Raw genomic sequence first — 23,959 nt, 5'->3', positions numbered from 1 at the left:
AAAAAATAGAAAGAGAAACAACAAGGCTGAATTACTGAGCTGACCTAGGCCTGGTTTTGCAGATCCATAGTCAGAAGTTAAAACATTGGAGTCTTGAAGCATGCACTTGAACACACCAAAAGTGTGTTCAAAATAGTTTCCCTTCTGATGGAGCCAAGGAAGTTGCTCACCAGTTGGCCATCAAGAGTATGGTGTCCTCCAGCAGTTTGCTCTCTATGTATGCACTGCACATACTCAGGTCCGGCAACTGGCATGAGCTTCACTGCCAGTGAAGACTTGGTGTTGATGTGGTCTGGCAATCATAATGAATCACAGCAAGTTAAAATCTGTTCTTTCCCTCTTTGCAACGCCATCAGTTGATAATGTAGCCCTTGGGCAGAAGTTTGTATCACTTGACTCAGCAGCTAAGTTTTTTTCCGTTTCAGCTATATTTCTGAAGGAAAAAGTCTTGGCCTATCTTCAGCAGAGATATATGGTGGCTGTTTTTACAAACACAGGCATCATGGGAATCTAGAGAGCGGAATGCAATTCCATTATGAATCCTTGTGTGCCATGAGCATTAAAAAGATCAAAACCAAGACTGGAAATGGAAGGATTCTGGCCAGTGAATCTATAACTATGCAGATCAACCAGTTTTATTCCCATGAGGGAGAAATGGTAGCCAGTACAAAGACTGTTGTAGCTGTGAGGTTGTGTGAGCTGTGAGCATAAGGTAGTTTCAGTCCCAAGCTTTTGGTGATCACAATTTTGAGATTGGTTACTCCAAAAGTTTAGTCTGGATTTTGCCTAATATTAGAGCGGGTATGCCAAAGATGAATTATTTCGGTTTTGACAATTGCATTACCTTTTTAAGAATAATTAATATCAATCACATAAAAGTAACTTCTATTGTGAACTACAGTTAATCTTAATAACAGTTACTGCCAGTAAAACTTCACCTGATTTCACATTTTAAAGATCCAAATATAGCTTGGAAAACAACATGGAAGGGCTAAAAAAGGAAACATTTATACATTTGTCAAATCTTCCCTGCCAAATGTTCTCCAAAAATATAAAAGCAGAACAAATTCTGGAGCAAATTAACTTACATTTATCTAAAATAGATATTTTTGAACAGTAGCAGATTGAAAAATTGTAATTAACTCCAGAAAAGGTCAGATACTATAGGCTTCACTCATCATTACAAAACTACATATACAATAATGCTAAGTCAGTAAACTCTTAGCTTTCAGTAAAAAGAGGAAGTCTGTAGCCTGTTTCTGGAGAAAAGAATGAAAAGATGAACCCCAGTGACACGCACAATAAATAGTCCAATTACATCGAGTTATCAAATGTTTTGTTTTAAAGCCCAACTCATGATTTTCTGCGACTTAAAGGATGAGTTTGAACTCCTAGTGTTACAACAATATTGTTATAGTCCATTTCACTTTGATATTCTCATGTCTGCAAAATCTGGGTTGCAAATACTATAAGGAAATACATATATTTTTCAGAACAGCTATTTTTGTTTTAGTCCTCGATGGGTCATGAAAATGCTTCTATTAGTTTCAGCTTTTGTAAGTTACTAATTGCTGGACTACCTTCAACATGAATGCATCTCTTTAAAAACAAATAAAATATCTGAAATAATAACAGAGGATTTGAATGTCATATTTATGGGAATTTATGTTACCATAACTAAGAAAAAAAGGAAAAGTATCTATCAATACTTACCAAAGTACAAGGAAAGGAAGTGTGATATGCACACCACAAGCAAAATGAATGTATTACAGCTACACCTGCTTATTTCCCACCACATTCAAAAATCAGCTACTAGAAAACAGCTCTAAGCAATGATCTTTAAGACAGTGAACTCACATTAAAGAGATCAATGCAGACTAGGTACTTTCAGAAAAAGTCTCTAGGAAAGTGCTCAACTCCACCTTCTGAAGGACTTTGGGTAAAATGGGAAGCATTTACAACTTTTTAAAAGGCTAAGATTTCACTGCAGGGTCATAGTGGTTGATCAGCTAATATTTTTATTTGAGGTTACGTGTCTATTGCAAATTATAGCACTTAGGCACTGGTGGGTTCTCATGGTTAAAATTTTCCCTCTATTTTGTTCTTTATCAAAAAATTTCTGTATGTGCACATATGTATAATACATATATGTAACTATAGGGGCTCCTTATTAGAAAAAAAGTCAAAAAGCCTTTTTAGAAAACAGGGAAATAAGTCCCTAAGAAAAATCCTGAATCCATTTGAAATTCAGGAATACACCTGTAAGATGCTGTCAATTCAAATATATTCATACTCTTCACCTGAAGATGCACGATATACATTTAACTTTCCTTTAATGTGCAGACTTAGTGTTATATTCTGCTACACAACAAGCACTTCACCAAAGAATTCTTCCTTTTGGAACTGTGACTGTGCACTTCACTTCTTAGGGATTAATGAAACACAGTGATGCATGACATGAATTGCTTATACAGACTGCAGGAAGAGATGCCAGTCACCTTTACCTGAAGTGGGAGACTTGCAACGCTCTAGCTCCAGGGAAACTGGACTGTCACTGAGTTCAGTCAGGCCTGAAAAAATGGAGTTAAAAAGTTAAGTTACAATTTAACAGGGCATGCTTCAACTTTCGTGGTTGGTGGCATTCTATATTTGGTCAATTTGGAGAAAGGAATGGTGTGAAAGATAGGGAGATACCTATTTCAGAATAACTGCAGTTATCAGACTGCCACTACAGAAATTTAGATCTGGTTAAAAATCACACTTCTTAATTCGGAGGTGTGATTAATTCAGATTTGTTTTCTGAATGCCTCTGGGTAGACAAAGACCAACTGTACCTAATGAGTGAAAACAAGTAAATGCAGCTTAAAATTTAAATGCCTGTGATATGAATCAAATCCCTGTCAAACTGATGCGGAAACAATTCTGTATGCTTCTGACTGCTGCAGAATGCAGGAAGGAAACCATAAAACAGAAGAAAAAGACAGTTCTGATGAAAGAAGAAAGTAAATACAAAAACTACTTCTACTATATAGTATTTGGATCTTTTGTATGAATTCACACAAGATAGCTCATTTTAAAGAGCAGACACAATGATAATGCTGCCTGAATATAACAAACAGTATTTGGGGGCAAGACACTTTATATATTATTTATTAATGTGTGCAAGGAGTTCATTCATAGCAGTCTACCATGGAAGATGACAAGTAATGTAATCTTAGTTTACACTACTTGAAAAGCATGGGCTTGTGTCTGTGACCAAAGATATACCTTTGGTATAGATTGCATGTACGTGATTAAACATGCCCTTTGGCATGCGAAGGAGGGGAAACCTGAGATTGAGTTCTCCTTTACCATGGGCTGTTTGAGTAGCCTAGTGAATGTCAGCCCACAGACAGATGCGCATACTGCAATACTGATTGTGTGTCTATACACACACACACAGAGTCTAAGTTGAGGTGCCCTTGAAATCAAATATCCTGTTAGGACTTCTCAATGTGCTTTAATCTGGCACCATACCTCTTGAAATGTGACATATGTTTTAACTTCTATGGCTTCTAGACTGTCCACCTCTGAGACCCTAGCCTCTAAAATCTGTCTAGACTCTTTGTTAAAAAATATTTTCTGGTACCTCTCAGTCACCAGTGCTGGTCTCTTTGTACTAAAAGCAGTGGGACCTTGATGTAGGTGCTGACATTTTTATTGCAGTGTAATTTCAAACTGCTCTAAAATATGGGGACAATTGTGAGAGAACTTTGGCAAAACAGCAGTACAGATGTGGCCTGTTAAGTAAGTAGTAAGGGCACATTTGCTCCTGACTTCTACATCATAAAAGATCACAATCTGGATATTAATGTCAAAAACCAAAGACACTTTTTTCTCATTTTGAAAAATTTCTTTGAATCGTTCTTTGATTCAACTTAGAATCTTTGAGAGAGTTTTATATTCCAATCAGTTCTGAGTGCAGTCTCTTTGGGAGTTATGACAAAATTCAGGCACTGCAATCATTTTGGGAACATCTCTACATGCAGCTTTCTTACTGCAAATCTGATTTCTACCTGATTCTAGGGATTCTGCGTGTATCATTTCAATCTACAGATTTGGGACATACTTGATCTTTTGTTGCAAAGCTTTCTGTGAGACACAGGGGGAATTTGACACAAATGTATAGCTTCAGAGGATTTGGATAAATAAAAGAAATACTAAATTTTGTTTCTTTCCCAAACTGTATTAAGTTATTAAAATTGTAATACTACATTTGCAATGTTGTGATTAATAAACATTTTCTGTATTGTGTAGAGTTAGTATTGATGACAGTTCTAATGTCAAATCCCAGGTCAGATTTTGCTTCTAAATATAATTTCTTTTTTGTGAGCACGTTGAAACAATATTACCACTCAATGTAAATTATGCTGCTGTGAACTATGTAGGAAATGCACCAAATCACACCTCTGTTCTGAAAAACCAGGAGCAACCACAGTGTGAATACCACAAGCTCTTTATGTTTGACAACAGTTTTACAACTTACTACTGTAAACATACATTTCATGGTATGATATTTTAAAATAGTGAATATTTGAACTTCTCTACTAACCTAGACTTGTCAAGCCACTATCATCTCTAATGGTCACCAGCAACAGACTCTTTAAAAAAAGTGCAATAAATCCCCACATTAAGCAAAAGTGGTTCAATCTGCCCTGCACAAAGGCATTGTCTTAGATACTTAGATTTGCTTACGCACTGACACTTGCAGAATTTCCACTGCCATAAATCTTTCAATTAAATTATCATTATTATTATAACCAGTTCCTCTCATCATCCATCCAAATATCTGAAGTCTTCTTTAATCTTACTAAATTATGAGCCCCAAAGATGCTCTGTGACAATACTTGTGCAATCAAATAATTCACTGAAAGAAATAAACATACCTTTTGTCAACTTTTGATGTGCCACCTTGGATTTCAGTAAATTTTGTCTTTTGTTTCCCTTTTGAGTTAAGAAAGCAAGCTCTCAATCTACCTTCTTTGTACTAATGCTTATTTTCTACAGTCATTTCTTTTTTGAGGAATCTTTTTAATAATTCCTCATATGTAAGTATTTCCATGCAGCTCAGTTTTCTTTGACTCTTTGAGAGACTACAACAGCTACTGAAGTTACATTAGAAAAATACTTTCAATTTTCATTTTGAAATTCTGTAGGCCCAATTTGCGCAACCACAAAAACAACCACTTGGGAGAAGATATACCCATTGACATTAGAATGAAACTGGCTTTGATTTGAACAGATTATAAACATATGAAAATCATGCAATGTGAAAATATTGCATATGAGGCAGTTTTAAAGACATGTCCCATGGACATGAAGGAGGAATGAAGACTCCTCAGTGAAAAGTCTGGATTCTGAAAATTAGTTTCCAATGGATCAACACTCTCTTAACTTGCTAACTTTTTGGATGCTTCATAAAGACTAATCATTTTCTTGTTTTGTCAACAGATAGTATGACTTTCTTTTGCAAGTTGCTATTTTTATCTTCTGCTGCCAATACGCTCTCTAAATGCGGTAAATGTACTTGTTTTAATATTTCAGTATATGTTATCTACTGCTAACTAATAACATATACAACTTGATTTCAATTGAAAAAAAAAAATTCTGCATTACTTCAGAAAGAGTTTATTTGGCTTGGCACATAGTCTTGCTACAAAGGAAGATGGCTGCCAGCTGTTGTTACAGCAAATAGAATGGGTCAACAACAGCAGAAAGCTACCTCTGGTTTTCCACTTACCCTTCATTTTAGCCTCTTACTCTCAGGTTACTTTCCCTGATAGGATCTAATGGTCCTCAAATAGACATTTCACTCTCTCTCATTTTATGGCCAGAGTTGAGTCCATTTCTCCTTCAATTTTCTTTCCTCCTTCTTGCTTCTCCCTTCCCACTTCCATCTCCCAAACCACAGAATGTGTTGTCTGAATGCTAATGTCTAATTCCATTCTAGACACTTTCCAATCTGGTTTACACATGTATATATTGCTCTTATCAAGCTCTCTACAGATTTATTAGCCAAATTTCAGGACAATTATTCCACTCTTGTGCTTTGTATATCAGATGCCCTTGACATTGCTGATCATGTCTTTCCTTTGGAAAACCTATTGTCTCTGAGATATTGCTTCTAATTCCTGTTTGATGTTTTTTTCTCTCCTTCAGTTGCAAGACATCTGAGACTGAAGCCTCAGCCCTTCCCTTATCTCTCTATCCCAGTATTTGAACAGATTCTCACCTACGAACAGTGTGGTAAATATCTTTGTTAGCCTAATAATTCACAAACACAAATCTCTAATTTGGATTCCTTTCATCAAAGTTAGAGTGGTATTCCTGTCCTTCTCAAATTTACTCACAAGTGTCCAGACATGAACTTATCATGGCGAAGATGAACTCCAGTTCTTCCTGCAGAAACCTTCTCACTCTTCATTATCTTATCACAGTAAACAGAACCATTGTCTTCCCTTATACTTAAATCCGTAACACTGGTTTCCTCCTTGGAACATCACACTTTGACTCTCAGATTCAGGTTGGATACAAAACTATCTTCTTTTTTTGCTGCAGCCACCTCCAAAATATGACTCATGAAACTCTAAGTATCTTGCTCATTGATAACATATTCTTTGGCTTTTATGACTGTAAGTCTGATTCTCTCGGGTTGATCCTGGCAAGATTATCTTCTTGGTTCATTACTCTAATTGAATCAACTTCCAATATGTTTTTCCATTAAGTTCCATTTTTATTAAAATAATCCTCAATATTTCAGACCTCATGCTTATGTTATCACAATTGATTCCTGTTTTTGCCTTGATAATACCAACTTCAACCGCACAATTTCAAAAAAAAATTATTTTTCTTTTCCCATCACCATCCCTTATAAGAGGAGATAAACTCCTAATCAAAGTCTGTAAATCCATCCTCAATCCCCCCTTTAAAACTGATCTGCCATATAAGATATACAGCAAAGCACAACTTGAGAATGATTTAGCAAATGGAGATTTGACATAATTACCGCTTACTAGCTAAGTTATTTTACATTCTATTATGGAATATTTTTGCCCTGTTCTTTGTCTTATTGTCTGGTATGTCTATTATATCATAAGTAATTTTGGGTCAGGGACTGTTATTATTATATTTGTGCAGTACATACACCTGTATAAGTACTGACTGGCAAAAGCAACAACAAAAGAATTTCCGAGGAAAAGGATGAAGCTGCTAATGACCCTGCAAAAGAGTCAAACTCATATACTTCAGTTATGACATCTCCAGAAAGATTCTGGGGACTTCCCTGATTTTGGAATTAAAGGTAGAAACCAGATACTGCATTTGTAGCTGCAAAAAACTCAGTGGTCTTTGTTTGTCATTTTGGATGATCATGTTGGTCTTTCCTGGTCTTAGAATTTATTAACTTTACTTTGGGGGAAAACACCCCCCAAACCTATGACTACATAGTCCTTCAGGTTCTCTCTTACAGACTTGAAATAAAACTAGCAAGACCTGATTAATAAAGTTTAAGACATTATAAACCAATGTTTTGCACAACTGCTAAATGTATAACTGGCCTAGTCTTTTAAATAAATAGCCCATCTTTTATTAAGTACTATGAAATAAAATAATAGAAATCAGTTGCTGAGCAATCAATCTACAGAAAGGAAATAGAATTGCTAGTGTGAGTGTACAATTGTATTTTAATAGATATATGACTCCATATTTATGGAAAAGGATGAAACAACCACCACCCCGTTCTATCTTGCCTACACTGAGTATTTAATTTAAAACTGCCTATCCAATTGTTCTAGGAAAATTACTTTAAAAAGAGATAAATAGGAGGCATCCTGGAGACCTAATTACATATAAGCATTGCAGTTAAATAAGATACATAGAGCTCATCTGTTAAACAGTTATTTTAGCAAAATTAATTATAGCTTTGTTCATCACATTCTGCAGTGATGAATACTAATATTTAAATTTCACATCACTCTATAACTTAAAAATTCAAAATATTAAAAACATTAGTTTTCATAACTCTCTGATGCATTTTTTTATCCACTTTACATTCTCCGTTAAAGATCAGAGCCATGGGATGGTTCCCTAAAGCCAAATAGTCAAGACTAAAATTTAAAATTTCACAGCACCCAGTCCAATGCCTACTCGTTTAAACCACATTGCTCTTCTGAAAATAGGGAAGAATTAATTTGTAACTACAACCAGGCAGTGCCATTGCAAAACAAGAAATGCTTCATATTAGTAGATGAATGCTGAAATAAATACAAAAACAATGCAAGATACTGTCATCAATAACTTAACATTATTGAAAAATCATTTCTAAGGCCCAGTCTGCCTCAAGTGAATCAATGGGCATAAGAAGAAAACAGATCTGAAATAGCTGTATAATATAGAAAATTGTCGAAATGAAGCACAGTTGACATTACAAAACATAATAAATTTGCATGCATGCTGAATGTGTTTAAAAAACACATTACAAAGCACAAACACATGGGTTTAAGTCAGGCATATTCTGATTGTGATAAAGCTATTTGCCTAACCTTTATAGAACTTACTCTGATAGGAAGTACGGATCCGTTTCGTTAAATCTGGATAAAAGTTAGACAGGCCACGCATGCAAAAGTTGTCTTTGGAACATGCCAGTACACCAGCATCAGCAGCAGGCAGAGGAAAGAGAGAAAAAACAGTCTAAAGTGAAAGGAAGTGATATCATAACCAGCATCTAGAACAGCCAAGGTGAAGAAATTTCAGCAGATGCTTACCTTCAGATCAGAAGATATAACAAGAAAAATAATCAAAAAAATAAAGGATATGGGATGGATGGTGAGAAAGCAGCTGAGGTTTACTTCAGATGCATAATTTCTATAGCGATCTCAAAATTGGTATTCTTAATAGTCCTTTATTGCCAATGGGCTCCAGTCTATCAGCACTGCATAGCTGGAATGCTGCCTTAAAGGACTGGTCAAGAATCTCTCTGACAGAGAGCAATCCTGTGTGGTGCAGTGCTGATACAGCTATTTCTACATCAGTCACCCTCCACCTTTTGTACAGGGCTCGGCAGCACACTGCCTGTGGCTGCTCAAGTTATGCTGGGAGCTGCCACGAGTCTGGCCGGCCCAGACAGAGAAGCTAAAGGTGGCTTAAAGCTGCTTGTCTCTTCTCTCCTCAGCTCTGCCAAATTTACATGTTAACACTTGGCACAGAGGAGAACTAACCTTGCCATGATTAAATGTCTATAAAGTGAGATAAATGGTCTTTCAGGAACAGAAGTAAACCTGAAGAATTGCATTTTATTCTCTAGGTTTTACTTTTTTTCAGAGTACAATCTTATTTCCAATGAAAAAAGTTTCCATTGACTCTATGGAGAAACAGTATTAGATGACTTAGTGTAGGGTCTGCTGATGAAAATGCTGATGTCATAAAACCACTATAATCTGCTGCTTTTATAATTTTATGGATAGATTGAAAACACTGAATATTTTCAAACACATTTTTAAATCTAATTTTAAAACCTCAGAAGTATATGAATAACATTTCACAGTTATGTCTGACTCAATTATGTTACTATGAAATACATAGAGCAAAAAAGACTTGAAACATTTAAGACCTTCTGACTCTTTTTCTCACACAAGTCATTTTTTTTTAAGATTAATAAAAATTTATGCCAAAATTTATGAGTGCTGATGGACTGATACTTCTAACATGCAGTGCACAATAATAGCTATGAAGATACAAATATGTTCCTCTTAGCATCATATTTTAAAAGTGGTACAGCTGGATTTAATAAGTTTATATCGAGTTTTACTTCACTAACAAAATGGCTAATTTGAGCTGCTTTTGCTACTTAAATAGCATGTCTCTCAGGCATTATGTTATCCTTTGAACACACCTGTTTGTTCAAATACCAATCAATAGCTATTGGCAGAAGATACAATTAAGTTTAAATTGAAGTCTTACCTATTGGTCTGAACTTTGTGAAACTTGGAAGAAAATTGCATACAAGACAGGTGACTGTCAGAGCAACAATTCACTGCTATACTTCTTACAATTTCTTAGAGACTCAGCTAAGGGGATTACTTGCTGACCTCCATCCCAAAAGAATAAACTTCGTAAAACATTCTGTTTTTGAGAAAGTCAGTACCAAAAGCATGTCAGATTTCTTTCATCAAGTTACAGAAATTCCACTGGCTGGCAGATAGTCATGCATTTCAAAAGCACTATAAGAAGCCACAGGCAAAAAAACAAAGAACATGTCAGGCTCATAACCATCATATTTTATCTCCTACCTGCAGCAAACTGCTTGCTTTTGCGAGGAGAACGGGGTTGGCGCTGGTAAGGATCACTTGATCCATATAGGTCAAGGGTTCCCATGCTCAGCAGTACTGTCTTCTGCATAAAGTCCACTACAGCCAAACCATTGCAGTTTCCAAATGCCACTCTGAGAACAGAAATGTTCCTCAAAGGTATTAATAATATGGAATTAAATGGTGCAAACAATAATTATTCTTCATTGTGCAAAAAAGCTTTCTAAAGAAACTCTTCTCAAAGCTTGGTTTTTATAATTTTTATAGTTTTATCATTCTGAATTTGTAAGCTTGTATCCTGAAACAGAATAACTGACATTCCAAAAAGCAGACTGTCCACTTTAATTAACATTCTGTGCTACATATATTGCAATAATATCTAAATGTTGCTTTACTGAACAGTATCATTCTAATAATGCTTTAAATACTGTAATAATGTAAATTAAGACTACAGATCTGAACATAAATCTTAACAAGTAGTTATACATAAATATAAAATACAAACATAGATTAATATATAAATATAAATAAACGCATAAATAAAAACATTTAGCTAAATATAAATGATAAATGGAATATGTTAAGCTGTGTTGTGGAGATACCCAAATCTGAAGGATATTTATAAAACTTCTTTCCAAGTCCACCAGTTCAGCTACACCACAGATTTCTGCTAAATCAGTCTGTAGCCCTCTGAAACATTTCCACAGCCAGCATTTTGATGGTGGTTTGAAACATGGGAAAGATCTCTCAACTACTATGAGATTACCTAAGATCTGGAATGCAATCTCAGTATAAGGAAAAAGAGGTGGGATCATTTCTTTCCTTTGCTGTCTAGTCATTCCCTTTAAAAGTATTTGGCCCCTGCTTCTGCTCTATTGCATTCTACCAATTTCCTGCTGACACCAATTTCAGAAAGGGGGAAGAAGTTGTGCTGGACCAGCAGCACTTTCTCCTCTCCCACAAAAGAGGCTTTCTATCCATGTTTTTTTCACAGCTTGGAAGGGATAGAGGTTGGGGGGAGACAAAGCATGGATCTAGCTAAGGAAGAAGAATAAAAAAGGGAAAAGGAACAAAAAAGAAAGACACTAACCATGTCTCTATGTAGGAACTAGGAAAAAACCTGAAGTTAACCATAGCATACAAACCCCCCTCTATCTCAGCAGATAATATCTCTGCTTCATACTCTCAGTAATACGTTGAGCCTATTTAAGATTTAGTATTAAAATAGACAAACAAAATTGATTTATTTCTGTGTAATTTAAATAATGGCAAATAAATTCACAGAGAACTTTATGGCTATCCAAAGAATCCATGTGCCAAACTCCTGGCACTGCATTGATGGAGACTCCATTTAAGTAGGAACTGATAATTATTCTATGCAAGTCTTTCCTTTTCTGTCAGACTACAGCTTTAATTTCCAGATAGAAAGGATCAGAGGTACAGCCACCAGGAAACTCAGAATCCCAAACCACGGTCAATCAGATTAGGAATCATTCCTGATCAAGTTCCATGATTTTATGTGAAAATTGATGAAGGTTGTCAGTTCAAAGGACTGAAAGATATTTGGGCACTCAGTTCACACTAAAACTGAGCTGTGCACTCACCTCCATGTGACTCTTCTCGATATAGCTTCAAAATATGTTTAAGGAGACGCATTAATTTGTATGTAGAAAAGCAGTATGAAGAGAATTAAAGAGATGGAGGAAGGGGAACTGTGACAGATGAAACATGTTCCTTTGCTGGACATTTTCTCCCTCTGCTTCCATCATGCAAAAGAGGGTTCCATACAGCAAATAGAAAAGGTAAAGGATGAAAATAAGGTAGATTCTTCATATTTGTCCATCTGGCGAATTAAGGTACCATGTACAACAGTGGTTCAAATTCTACCGGTTGTGACTACATCATGTTTTCTAACCTAGACTTAACAGTGCATTTAGTACAGCATCTATGGATGTACTACGAGCATGGTATTTTTTCCCCTCATTGATTCTTCACTGATCTGTTGCCTAAGTAGGAATATACTCCCGCTCAAAGTGGGTACAAAATACACTTTTATTTGGCAATATTTTGTGCTTATTTGAGAAGGTCATAAGGTGCACTGGAGAATAAACTCCATAGTCTGTGTACTTAGAGTTATATCTGTTTCAGAAATTACTAACAAACATTTCACTTAACAGAAGAACAAAAGATTTTTTATAAAGTTTCCTTGGGAGAAGAAGGAACACTACCAGTCATATTGCCAGAAGACCATTTTGTACAAAGTTTTACATAAGTCTTCATGTTTCACAGCAGAAACTGACTGATAAGGAAAAGAAATAAATTATTTCACTATTTGTTACTGGCATTCTTGCACTTTCCTTTAAAGCATTTGTTAATAGGCATTGTCAGATAAAGGATATTGCAATAAAAGGATTACTTGTGTAAACTTTGACAGCAATTCCTGTGTTCATAAAAGACCAGGTAGGTGCAAAAAAGGAAATACAAGGCAATAAAAATGACACGTACCAATCTCATCTATTAAGACTTTTGTCAAAAAAACTGATAGTCATCTGCATCTTGAAAATGATTAACCCGAGATTTATTAATTTTAGAAAACACAAACAAACAAAACCCACAAAAGCTAGTGATCAGTCACTCTGTGGTCAGCAAATCACCAAATCCACAAAATGGATCATCACTTTGTGGTTAGCAATTTTCAAAACTTCTCTAAGTTCACACACAAGCATGGACACAACATTTCCTATCATATCTGAAAACTTAATTACTCTAAGGAGAAAATCAAAAATTGCTCATTTATGTTAATAATGCTTCTGAGGGAAGAGAAGAAAAAATTTAGGCAGAGATTACTGTTAACAAGCCTTAAGATAAATTTCTAACGCCTCAAATCTTTATATAATCAAAGACAAAATAAGCAGAATAAATTTCTCAACTTTGAGTGGCAAATGGAATTAGTTGCTAAGAGAAATTCTGTTCTGTAAGGAAACTTTTCGTCTTTCATAGAAATGTCATAAAATCCTCATCAGACATTTCTCGACAATTAATATTTAGATTGCTGCATATATGGAGCACATGAGCGGGTAATAAATTGTCAGAAACTGCCCTCACTCCAACAAAATCTATTTTGAGTCATATTTAGTATTTGCATTTAACCTTGCAGATCTTCAAATGCAATTGAAGAATTTTGTAACTTTAATAAGTTATGAAAGTAGAATTTGAGGATTCATTGGAACAGAAATAAAACACGTGTTAATATGTTTAATTTGTAGATTGCCACGATTAAAAATAAACAAAATAAACTAAAACAGATAAAATTTCACAATGCTTCTGTTGGTTTGTCTTTGCTGGGATAAATTTTTTGCATATCTTGGTTTAGTCCTTTTTCATGGCAGCAGTAACATCAAGGACACCAAGTTCCTATTACTTGTAATACACAGTTACAGAAATCAAAATTAAGAGTACTGAAAGCAGATACTCCAGGACACACTTGCTCACTACCCTATTCCTTCCTCCTAGTTAAGCTAGCTATTATAGGAAAAAAATAGAAAGGGGAAAAAAGACCCAAATAAACAACATCACAACTAGCATGACAAAAATGACATATCCTCAAGCTTTATGCTGAAGTAATACAGTTATTTTGCCAGATTGTGAGGCTAGATATCAGGAGAAAACTAAAGCATCCAAAAAAATTCTGATGAAAAGAAGGGTTATAACTTCTCAGCATAGGCCTGAGGAAAAAGCTGAGAGAGACAATTGAGAGGAAGAGGGAAGGGACTCTGCAGAAGAAATTCAAAGAAATATTTTTTTGTGGGGGGGGGTAAGCTTTGTAGGAATGCTAGCTTTAGGTTTTGAGGCTTTTTTATCATCTCACATCTTTATTTCTGAAACACTCATGTACTTAGTAAACTTGGTTTTAAGGCAGCTGTCCTGTAAACTATTACTGTTGCTAAGAAAGAAAGCAATTTAAAACACTTGATTGAATCAGGTATGTTTAGGAAAGCATTGTGAGAGACAGAAGTCAGATACTGGCTTAAGGCCTGAGACCTGTAAGGGAGTAAATTAGGCAAAAAAGCACAATTTTCACAAGTGACAAATGCATCTTGGTATGGTAAAACAAAAGAAACTTCTAGACTCCATGAACAGGAAACTGTCTGGAAATTCAGGACAAAAACCCAATACAAAACAATCCCCATCCCACAATATTTTTGCACAAATGTAAAGTCTCTGCTTAAAATTTCCAAAGTGTCTGAACAGAGTCAAGCGATCTACTGAAAATCAGTGGGGGTCAGGCACTGAATATCCACGGAGTCTTATGTTTTTGACTGAAGTAACACCTTCTCCCTCAAAAATCAGTTTAATGTATCTGGGTGACTCTCAATGGGAGAAAACATCAAAAATTAGCAACTAAATTGAGCCTGAGCAAAAATATATTCACAGACACACCTATCTGCATTTTCATACAGAATTTAGCATTCAAACGTTCCTTATTCAATTTTCAATTTCAGGTCTCTGGTTCTTTTGCGAAAATATACAATTTCAATACATGTATGGGGATTAGCACACAAAAATGTTGCTATCACAAGAGAATTTCTCAGTTATATATATGAGGTCATGATAAATGACATTTAGTGCTTAATCACATCACTAATTTCTATGAAATGTATTTAATCTTGGTGATCCTTTCAAAATATCTTTGAAAATTATAGATCTGAAAGGTAATCAGATTTTGTCTGAAAGGATGGACAAAATGTTCTGCAAAGATTCAGTCTTTTAACCAGGGACAGTAAAAATATTGGCAAGAAGGACAGTTTAATATTTCATATTACAATCTTCACAAGTTACCTGTTGAAGCAATTTTTCCCCAAGAATGTGGGTAATAGCACATTTTGATTTTTTCACTCTGACTTTAAGGGTCTGCAGAGAACTTTGAAGCATAACTGGAAAATACATGATTTGGTGCAATAAAGAATAAATCAATACACCTTAATTTTGAGTTACTTACAGTCCGTAAGCAGAGTTTACAGCAAGACTGGTAATCTGTTGTGGAGGCTCGCCATCCACCCACACCAACTGAATAACAAGATCTGCTTGGTATCCAGGAGGCATTCGCACAGGTCGAGACTTAACACTAAGAAGAAAAAGGTACAAAGTTAGAACAAACAGACTGGGCAATGACTAACAGCTGCTTCCCTTGAGGAAATACTAGTGAAGTAGTTATCCCTTAATAAGCTCGGAGTAGTACTAGCATTTGTAGCATATTGTGAATGTACTGGTACGTTGAGACTATGCATTGCAATTAGAACAGGTATATTGAGGAATTCCAGGTTTTGATTTTCATTTCTGCTGTAAGAACAAATCTGAAAACTTCAGCATTCACTACAAGAGAAACTCTGGAGAAGGTGTAGGTGAGCTGAACACTTTGGGTGAAAAAAAATATTTTTTGTGTAATCACTTTGCTTTGATTTTCCTTTTTCATAACATTTTCTTGCAGTATATAATGTACAATTAAAAATCAGCATGAATAATCAACTTAAAAGGAAAACTTAAAGTACTTTATTCTAAAACTTTGAAACCGGACATTACTATATTGTTGCAACTTTCTTGCTCTGAAATAAAGCTGGTTTTGGCAGTGTGAGCACTTTTCAAAAAACAATTCAGCAGAATTCCATTCTTCTCCTTGCTCAAATCACCAGGGCACCATTATGGACTCCATCCTGCAAAGCTGGGTGTATCAGAAGAGCAGATCTGTTGATCTTGCATCACCCATCACCACGAATTCTGTTTACAGCAAACAGATCTGGGTTCAACGTATTCAGTAACTAATCTCCAATAGGCATAATGAATTACTAAACAATGAAAATGTAGCAATTAGCCACCTTCATGTACAGGGACATTGAAATTTAAGTCCAATTTTCAATCATACCCATCTGCTCAAACTCCTGGTAACATGAGGCACTTCTTGGTGGCCTACAAATCATGAAGTAAGAGATGAGAAGAAAATAGAGAGATTCAACTTTCTCAGAAGACTTCTGATAATATTTTCTCATCTGTCCTGTAGCAGAGCAGCAGGATGTAGATGCTTGCCAATGAAATCAAGCAAGCTGAATCACAGCATCACTGATCAGAATTGCAACAGTGCAAAAATACATAGAAAGGAATGAAAAAGCTCTGCAAAGAAAAAAAAAAGCTCTTCAAGAAATCTTGACTAGAATATTGAGGGCTGAAACAATTCTCCTCACCAAACTCAGATGGATCTGAATGGACCTTGGCACACACTTCAGTAGGAAGCGAGCTAGAAAGAAAAAGTTCAGCTAAACGCACAAAGATGCCTAGGACTGACCATGAGTTCAGTTGTAGGATGCCATGTGACATTAGAGTATCAAAAGGAGGCTATATAGCCAAAGATATTGGAGAATATGACTTCCTTCTTCTGTAGCCCTGACTGCTGTGTTCCAGTCAGAGTTCAAAAGGGCCATCGAGGATGGAAGATATGCCACTGTGTTGCCAAGATGGCTGGATGTGCCGCTTGTGAGTGGAATACGCCAGATTTTCCTTTCTTCGGACTGCAGTCTTGAAGACGGCTGTATAAGACTGTGGCACAAAAAATACCAATATAGCTCTGGCAATGGCAGGACTACCAGGAAACATCAAGGATGAGAAATGAAAGGTCTGAACATTTACAATAACGTGGGGGAAGTGCAAGATCCTTCTGCTGGATCCAACAAAGAGGGCAGAGACAGTTTCTACTTGAAACAGGAAGGGATATAGGGCCAAAGTTTTTCTTCAGGATCCCATGCAATAACAGAGCTACAAAAACTGTCTGTATACGAAAGAGACCACTGTGCAAAACAACAGAGCGGGGCCCTTGTGGTCAAAAGAAAATCAAACAAATTTGTCTATCACTCTTGAAAACGTGAAGATGGAAGCAGAAAATTGAAGTAAAATAAAGTAAAAAAATAACCATAGAAGGACAAAATGGCATAAATTCTGAACTAAACAACCCAAGTGGCACAACTGACAATTCACAAAGCAAATAGTGTTCTAGTTCAGACAGGAGTTACGCAGAACAGAGGACTGCACAATATACCTCATGCTTTCATGGCCAGTGCATGGCATAGGGAAAGACTGGACAGGGATGTACCTTATGACACAAAGAGAGAAAATGTCAAGCTCAAGTGTTAGCAGTAAAAACACTTGAAGGCACTTTTGGAGAAGTACTTAAAGCATAACGGCTATTTTCTTAATGATATATTATTATATGATTTTTGTGATATATTTGATAAGTGTTTTTTTCAAAACACATCCCCGCACTGTCTTGGAATTGTTTAATCACTTCAGTCATACAGTTCTCACTGTACTGCTTATATTTTTACTGTAGAGGGCTCATTAACCTTTCCAAATCTTTCCCTTATTTACTCTTTAATGAGAAAAGTATTCTTCATCTATCTTTCTAAATGGATTTCATTAACTGTGGATTGATACACTATTCTATTCCTTTTTTTCTGCAGTATTACTCAGATCTTACATATGCATTTATCTTAAAGAAAAATCAGTCACTTGACTCATATCCTGTCTTAGGAAAGAGGTCACAGCACAGAAAAAAAGGCAGAAGCTTTTTCCCTCCCTTCTCTTCCTTATCATCCAGGACCAGCTGTGAGAACAAACCTCCAGGCAATGGGTCTGGATTACTATTCCTCTCCCCACTCAGGGCTCCTGCAGTCATAAAAGCAAACAGAAAGGACTCAGCAGCACCAGTCTTGATCCAAATGGGAAGAGGGCCTGATCACAACATTTAAATAATGGAGATGAATGGTATCTTATCTGCCTAGCTAGAAAGAAAAAAATAACCACTTCCATTTTATCTCATAAGGAATCTTGTCACTCATGGCTGATGCCAACCTGCAACAGATACAACAACGTACTAGAGCTACTGCATACCACAGAAATCATGGGAACCAAAAAGTGGCACTGGCAGGAGTAAGATAAGACTTTGTGAAGTGCAGGTTCACCAAACCAAAACAAGCACATGGTGTAGTGTGGTTGCATAAGATACCTTGTAAGAACTAGTACGCAGTTTTGTCAAGCCTTAAGAGAGGAAGCAGTAGAAACAGGAGCTAGTGCAAGTGCTGAAAGAGCTGAAGGATTTACTGTTAGACATGCGATGACTATCTCACAATCATTTACAATTTTATTAGGTCCTGTAGCCTCCTCAAACTCCACAGCCCCATCAGAGTGTATTTATTAGTCCAATTAGAAAATTCAAACTGTGTCCTATAGTCTCCTGAAAATGTTGCCTGCTGGGATCATAGCAGAATGCATGCGATGTTTCAGTAGGAGGAGCAAGACCTTCACCTGGAGCTCCAAGACATAACCATCTGCTCCCACCTTCCATGATCCTGATCTTCTCCTACCTTTTTCCCATTCTGACTGCAGAAGTATACAAAGTGCACGTCAGCAATAGCTATGTATATTTGTTTCCTATAAACAGCAAAGCTCTGCTCAGTTTTGCACTTTCTTATCTGTCTGCTGGCAATAAAGCCTTGGTCTTTCCATTTGTTCATAAGACAGCAGTTCTGAAGTGATGCTTTCCATGAGCTTAATGAAGCCCTGGATTACTGAGGAGTATTGGTGAGAACAAAGGGGAGAACATTTCTGCACCCATGCTGCTGAGAGGGGTCCTTTTGAGAGCTGGGGAAGCTAGAAACAAGAGCTGCAAATAACTCCTTTCAAATAAAAAAAAAAATCACAGCAAGCAGAAGGAAGCTGAATACAAAATAGTCCACCAGAATGTCTTCTGTAATGTGTCCTTCCCACTTTTGGGGCTGTGGATAAGCTATTAAGGGGCATGCTAGTGGCAGTGGTCCCATCTTGCACTCCATTTCTACTTTTCTGTTATCTGCTCCTGCCCTTAAAATGTTATACAGGATATAAAACAGATAAATGAGGTCCAGGAAAGCAAAACTCAAGTCCAGTTGCCTTTTCAGCTGAGCAGACATAATTTCCATGCATATTTCCCAACGGAAGATGTGAGGGAACACCAGAGCGAAGCATGCTGTTATGCTGAATTCCATCAAACGTCTGAGACAAGGTAATGTTTATCCCTTTTCCCCTTAAACAAAGTATCATGAGGCTGACAATGACTACAGAATTAATTCTGAACATCTAAAATATGTTTTTACTATGTTGTTATTACTTTTCCAATGGGTCTTTAATAGCACACTGAAAAATTTAGAGAACTCAAAGTCCTTTAAATTTTTTTCCAAATTGTTGTTATCTGGGCAAACACCTTTCTCTCTATACTTTTTACTGCAAGTCTGAGGATTTTCTGTAGGAAGCTGGATGTTATTTCACAGGGATATTCTCCAAACGTAGAATAAGTTGTGGTAGGTGAAAGATCATTAGACTGGAGTACATGAGTTTCAGATTTGGTTGAGTTTGTCATTCCTATGTTCCTGTAACACTTTCCCCTTTATGGATGTTTGAGCATTTCCCTGGTTTTAGAAATCCTCTTGCTTGAATACTGATGTTATTTCTTTCTTCTTCATCTTTTTTTTTTGGTCTGCTTTTCTTGAAGTGTTTATACCAGCTATGAGCCTGAAGCACACTGCAGGAGTATGTACAGAAGGAATATAGATATTTCAGTGTTTTCCTTGACTTGTTCTCATTATGCTGAATTTGCTTGCTGTCAACTTTGTTTTCTTAGTTTTCTTCATGAGATAATCACAGACTTTTATCACTTCGGAGACATCTGTCAAAACCCACAATTGACCTAATTTTGAGAAGATAACAAAAGTCTGGGAACAAAGACTTACCTTCTGGGTATAATTTTTTGATGATAGTATTTATGCCAAAAATGTTTTATCTGGATAATAACAAATACATCAGTTTCCTATGCTATTTCAACAGCATATTTATTATAAGAACTTCTGAAATAAGCAAGAATTATTTTTTTCACACCTCTCTTGATAACATTTACTTTTGATTAAAGAAAAATGCTAAGCTTTCATTACTTCAGTACATTCAATCACTAGCCTCCTAGTACCTGTCTGCAAAGACAAATACCTTCAGACACTGACTTCTGGTAATGACGAGCAAAAATTACGTGGTGCACAGTGCCACCCATTCGCTGTAATGAGGTTGAGAAGCAACTATGAAAAGAAATGCAAAAATAGTCTGTATACAAAATTTTATGCATAATATATTATAGTTCAAGTTGTGCAACCACCTTTCAAGTGTAGGTGGCTGCAGCATTACATTACTATCACTATATCTTAGATTCTGTACTGCTGCCCACCTGTATGACTTGCATATAAACTCAATACCAGCATCCGGGTGTTTAGTGGATTTTCTGCATCTCCAACACTACTTTCATGTTATCATCATACTTCTGCTTAGAACAGAAGTCTTTGGACAGAAAAGGAAAGAGTGCCTGATTAGGGTTTGGGGAAAGAATGGGGGTATTTGTATCTCTTTCCCTATAGAAAGGGATGTGAAAGTGCACAATATACTTTTAAATCAATGCAAGAAGGAGTATGCCAGCAGTTGTAGTAGTATCATTATTTTGATTTTAAAAAAATCACCTCTCTAACAAAATAATTATATCCTTACTTTATGCAAAATTGGACACAAGTCAGTCTGCCAGTTTAATGTGAGATTATATAGTGAGTTAAGCAAACATCTAAACACTAACCAGCAGAACCTCTACCAGTTCACAAGAACCATTCTATGTTCAAGATAAAGACCCTCTCTCCCTATCCACCCAAACATTTCCCTGCAGAAAAATCTTATTCCACTGAAATCAACTACTGTGTTCTTATCAATTTCAATGGCAAAAAAAAAAAGTTTTCAATTTGGGATTTTTTTAATAACTTCTCACTGCCTCTTCTATTAACTTTAATGGTTTATATTCATGACTAAAATTAGGTCTGAGATTCAGCTGCCTTACTGAATGAGGTGGACAGATTAACAGGATGCCAAGTAAATACTGTCAATTATGCATGAACAATGTCACAATATTGCTTTTAAATGCTAAGACACTATTTTCAGGAGCACAACAGACTGAAGTGTCTGCAAAATTAGGCAATGTTCACTTAAACTGCTTTTGAAATAACTGAAGCATTAAAATATTTAATAATAATTAGACTAAAATAATAGTGAATTCACTAAAATGAGAGCAATAATTGTTATCAGCAGTGCACTATAATTGCTGTGAAATTACAGTTTACAGAATCTTGTATGGAACTCTGTTTTGAAACTATTCAAACCCATGATTTATCTGCCTTTTTAGTAAGAACATACTAAACTACTCCAAATACTGTCAATGTGTACTATAGCAAACAACAATTTGGTACTTTCTAAAGATTTAAAATACGTACACACTTCCACGCAGTGAAACTGTTTCATAACTGTATATTTTCAAGATTGTTTCATGACTATAGCAGTTTCCCTCCCCCACTCCCCATAAAACGCATACATGTTTTTTCACAAAGAAAGATTTAAGTGTTATATTAATTAAACAAGGAGGGAAAGCTTTGCAAACGATGGCTTTATGGAAATCTTTTTGTGAACTCAAAAAACAATTATGTTCCTCAGAAGTTTCTTGAACTATTCTGTAGCACATATATTCCATTCAAAATGTGGGTGTGAGAAGGAGATTTACTCCTACATCATACTGGAAAATTACAGCTGAACCTTTAGTATAGCAGTTGATTAATTGTCCTTCAAGTTTTATTTACTATAATTTTTCCCATTGTACTAAAACTTCAGGTTGAATCTCACTTGATCTTTTCAGTCCTTACTTCCAGCCTTTTTATTATCCCTTGTTAAGTATTTTTTCTTAACTCTTTTGTTAGCTTTGTATTCTGGTTTCTTCTCATTTTGTGCCGTGTACATATGATCAATCTCCTTTTCTTGATAGTTAATGAGGTCATTAATACAATTGGTACAAATACTTTTTAGAAAGATAAGTCTTTGAACAATGGCATAGTCTTACCTAAGACATGGGATACTGTCCTTCATCACTCCTTCACATGCTACAGTGTTGGTACTGCCTGATAGGTTCTTTAAAGAAGGAAGCTGGGAGGAGGCATCAGGAAATGGAGGAATTATTTCCGGTTCAGGAGTAATGATATCTTCTACTTCGTACTGAAGCCGTACCTCTAATGACTTAAATAAATAAAAAGCTAAGTTATAATTTAATAAAGAAAGCTACTGAAAATTCTATTACTTTCAAATAAATATCAGTAAGTCTTTCTTTCTAAAAATAAAAACACCTTTATCTTCATTATTTGCAGGCAAAAAAACCTGTCACTTCTTACTTATGCAGCCTAACAGCATAAGCAGATATGAACTAGTCATCTGTCCTACACTGGTGATGGGTATGTAAGCATATTCTTTCAGGTCCTACTTTCATCCAAGCCTTTTATTGTAGGTGAAAGGAAAGAATATAAATACAAATTTCTAACATTTTGTATGAAAAGAGAAAATAATCATTCACCCTAAAATAGACATTATTTCAGTATAAGAAGGCATCACTAAGGATTAATATCCTGAAATTTTCTGCCTATTGTCCAACATTCTTTTCCTAAGCAAAATAACTAAAAGAATTATCAACTGCACCTCCGTACTGCTAGTACACCAAAGTCTCTATCAGATAGATTTTAGCCAATATGCAAAAACCTGACAATGTTGATAGTACTGACCAAGGGACTTCATTTGCCCATAGGTAAGGGTCAGGAAATCACACAGAGATAACAGCCCATAAAATTCCATATTCTTTAGATGGCAAATAAGTTTGGCAGATTCTAGAAAGCAAAGTCCGAACCAGTTATCTTTCACATTCATTCTGGGCTCTCTGGTTAGGGAAAGAGAAACAGGCTCAAATCTGTATGACTAATGATCTCAAAAAATCACAATAAATGTTGGGTAATTTTTTCTATCTTATGAATCATCCAAGGAGATTGCTGTTTTGAAAAGAATAAGAAATAAGGTACAGCCCTCAAAGTGGTAAGGTCTTGGGAATACTATCTGAATAGTAATTTCAGTGCCGGTTTCCTGAAATGGTCATCTGATCAGAAGCAATTAGAGATATAGACACTGCAAAGTTCTTCTCAGTTAGTGATCTCTCTCTGAGACATCATCTATACCAAGATGAAGATGGCAGCATTAGGAAAATAGCTAGGTTTTATGAAATCAGGAGATAAAGATCAGTACTGAACACTCTCCTATTCCTAAAATCAAGTGCTGTGTTAAAACACATAAGGTTTCAGAAAGAAGTGATTCTATTCAATTAAAAGCGAAAGTGCCCTGTCCCAAAATTTCACTTTTGCTTTCTCCACTGCAAAAACTATGGATATTTTTTGCCTAAAACAACTAAGAAACCTTTGCCTTCAAAGGCCTTTGCCTTCAAAGACTAATGAGCAAAATACTGTGTTCTAATCTCTTGGAAGTAATTGCTGCCTGAATGAAACAATTTATAATGTTGTTTAATCTTCATGCTTGACTGAAGTAACTATTGAAGAATATGTTTCTTCTGTTTACCATGTTAGAAGGACATCATTCTTTTTTGGTTGTTTTTCTTTGTGTATTTCTTTTTCTACTAAAATTCATTTTGTTAAGTT

General features: G+C 35.8%; 1 protein-coding gene across 1 annotated transcript in view; it reads right to left on the bottom strand.

Annotated features, from left to right (window-relative positions):
- Window positions 1–23,959, bottom strand: part of STXBP5L (syntaxin binding protein 5L) — a 220,723-nt gene that overhangs the window by 47,062 nt on the left and 149,702 nt on the right. The window contains exons 16-20 of the mRNA XM_067302244.1: window positions 22,333–22,505; window positions 15,343–15,468; window positions 10,326–10,477; window positions 8,595–8,666; window positions 2,505–2,570 (exon numbers count right to left, since the gene is read on the bottom strand). Coding sequence (XP_067158345.1) covers window positions 2,505–2,570; window positions 8,595–8,666; window positions 10,326–10,477; window positions 15,343–15,468; window positions 22,333–22,505 — 589 coding nt within the window. The remainder of the gene's footprint in view (window positions 1–2,504; window positions 2,571–8,594; window positions 8,667–10,325; window positions 10,478–15,342; window positions 15,469–22,332; window positions 22,506–23,959) is intronic.

Source organism: Apteryx mantelli, chromosome 1 (assembly GCF_036417845.1).
Source record: "Apteryx mantelli isolate bAptMan1 chromosome 1, bAptMan1.hap1, whole genome shotgun sequence".
NCBI classification, from domain to species: Eukaryota; Metazoa; Chordata; class Aves; order Apterygiformes; family Apterygidae; genus Apteryx; species Apteryx mantelli.
Note: the sequence above shows the minus strand (reverse complement) of the source record. Positions and strands in the feature narration are given on the sequence as shown.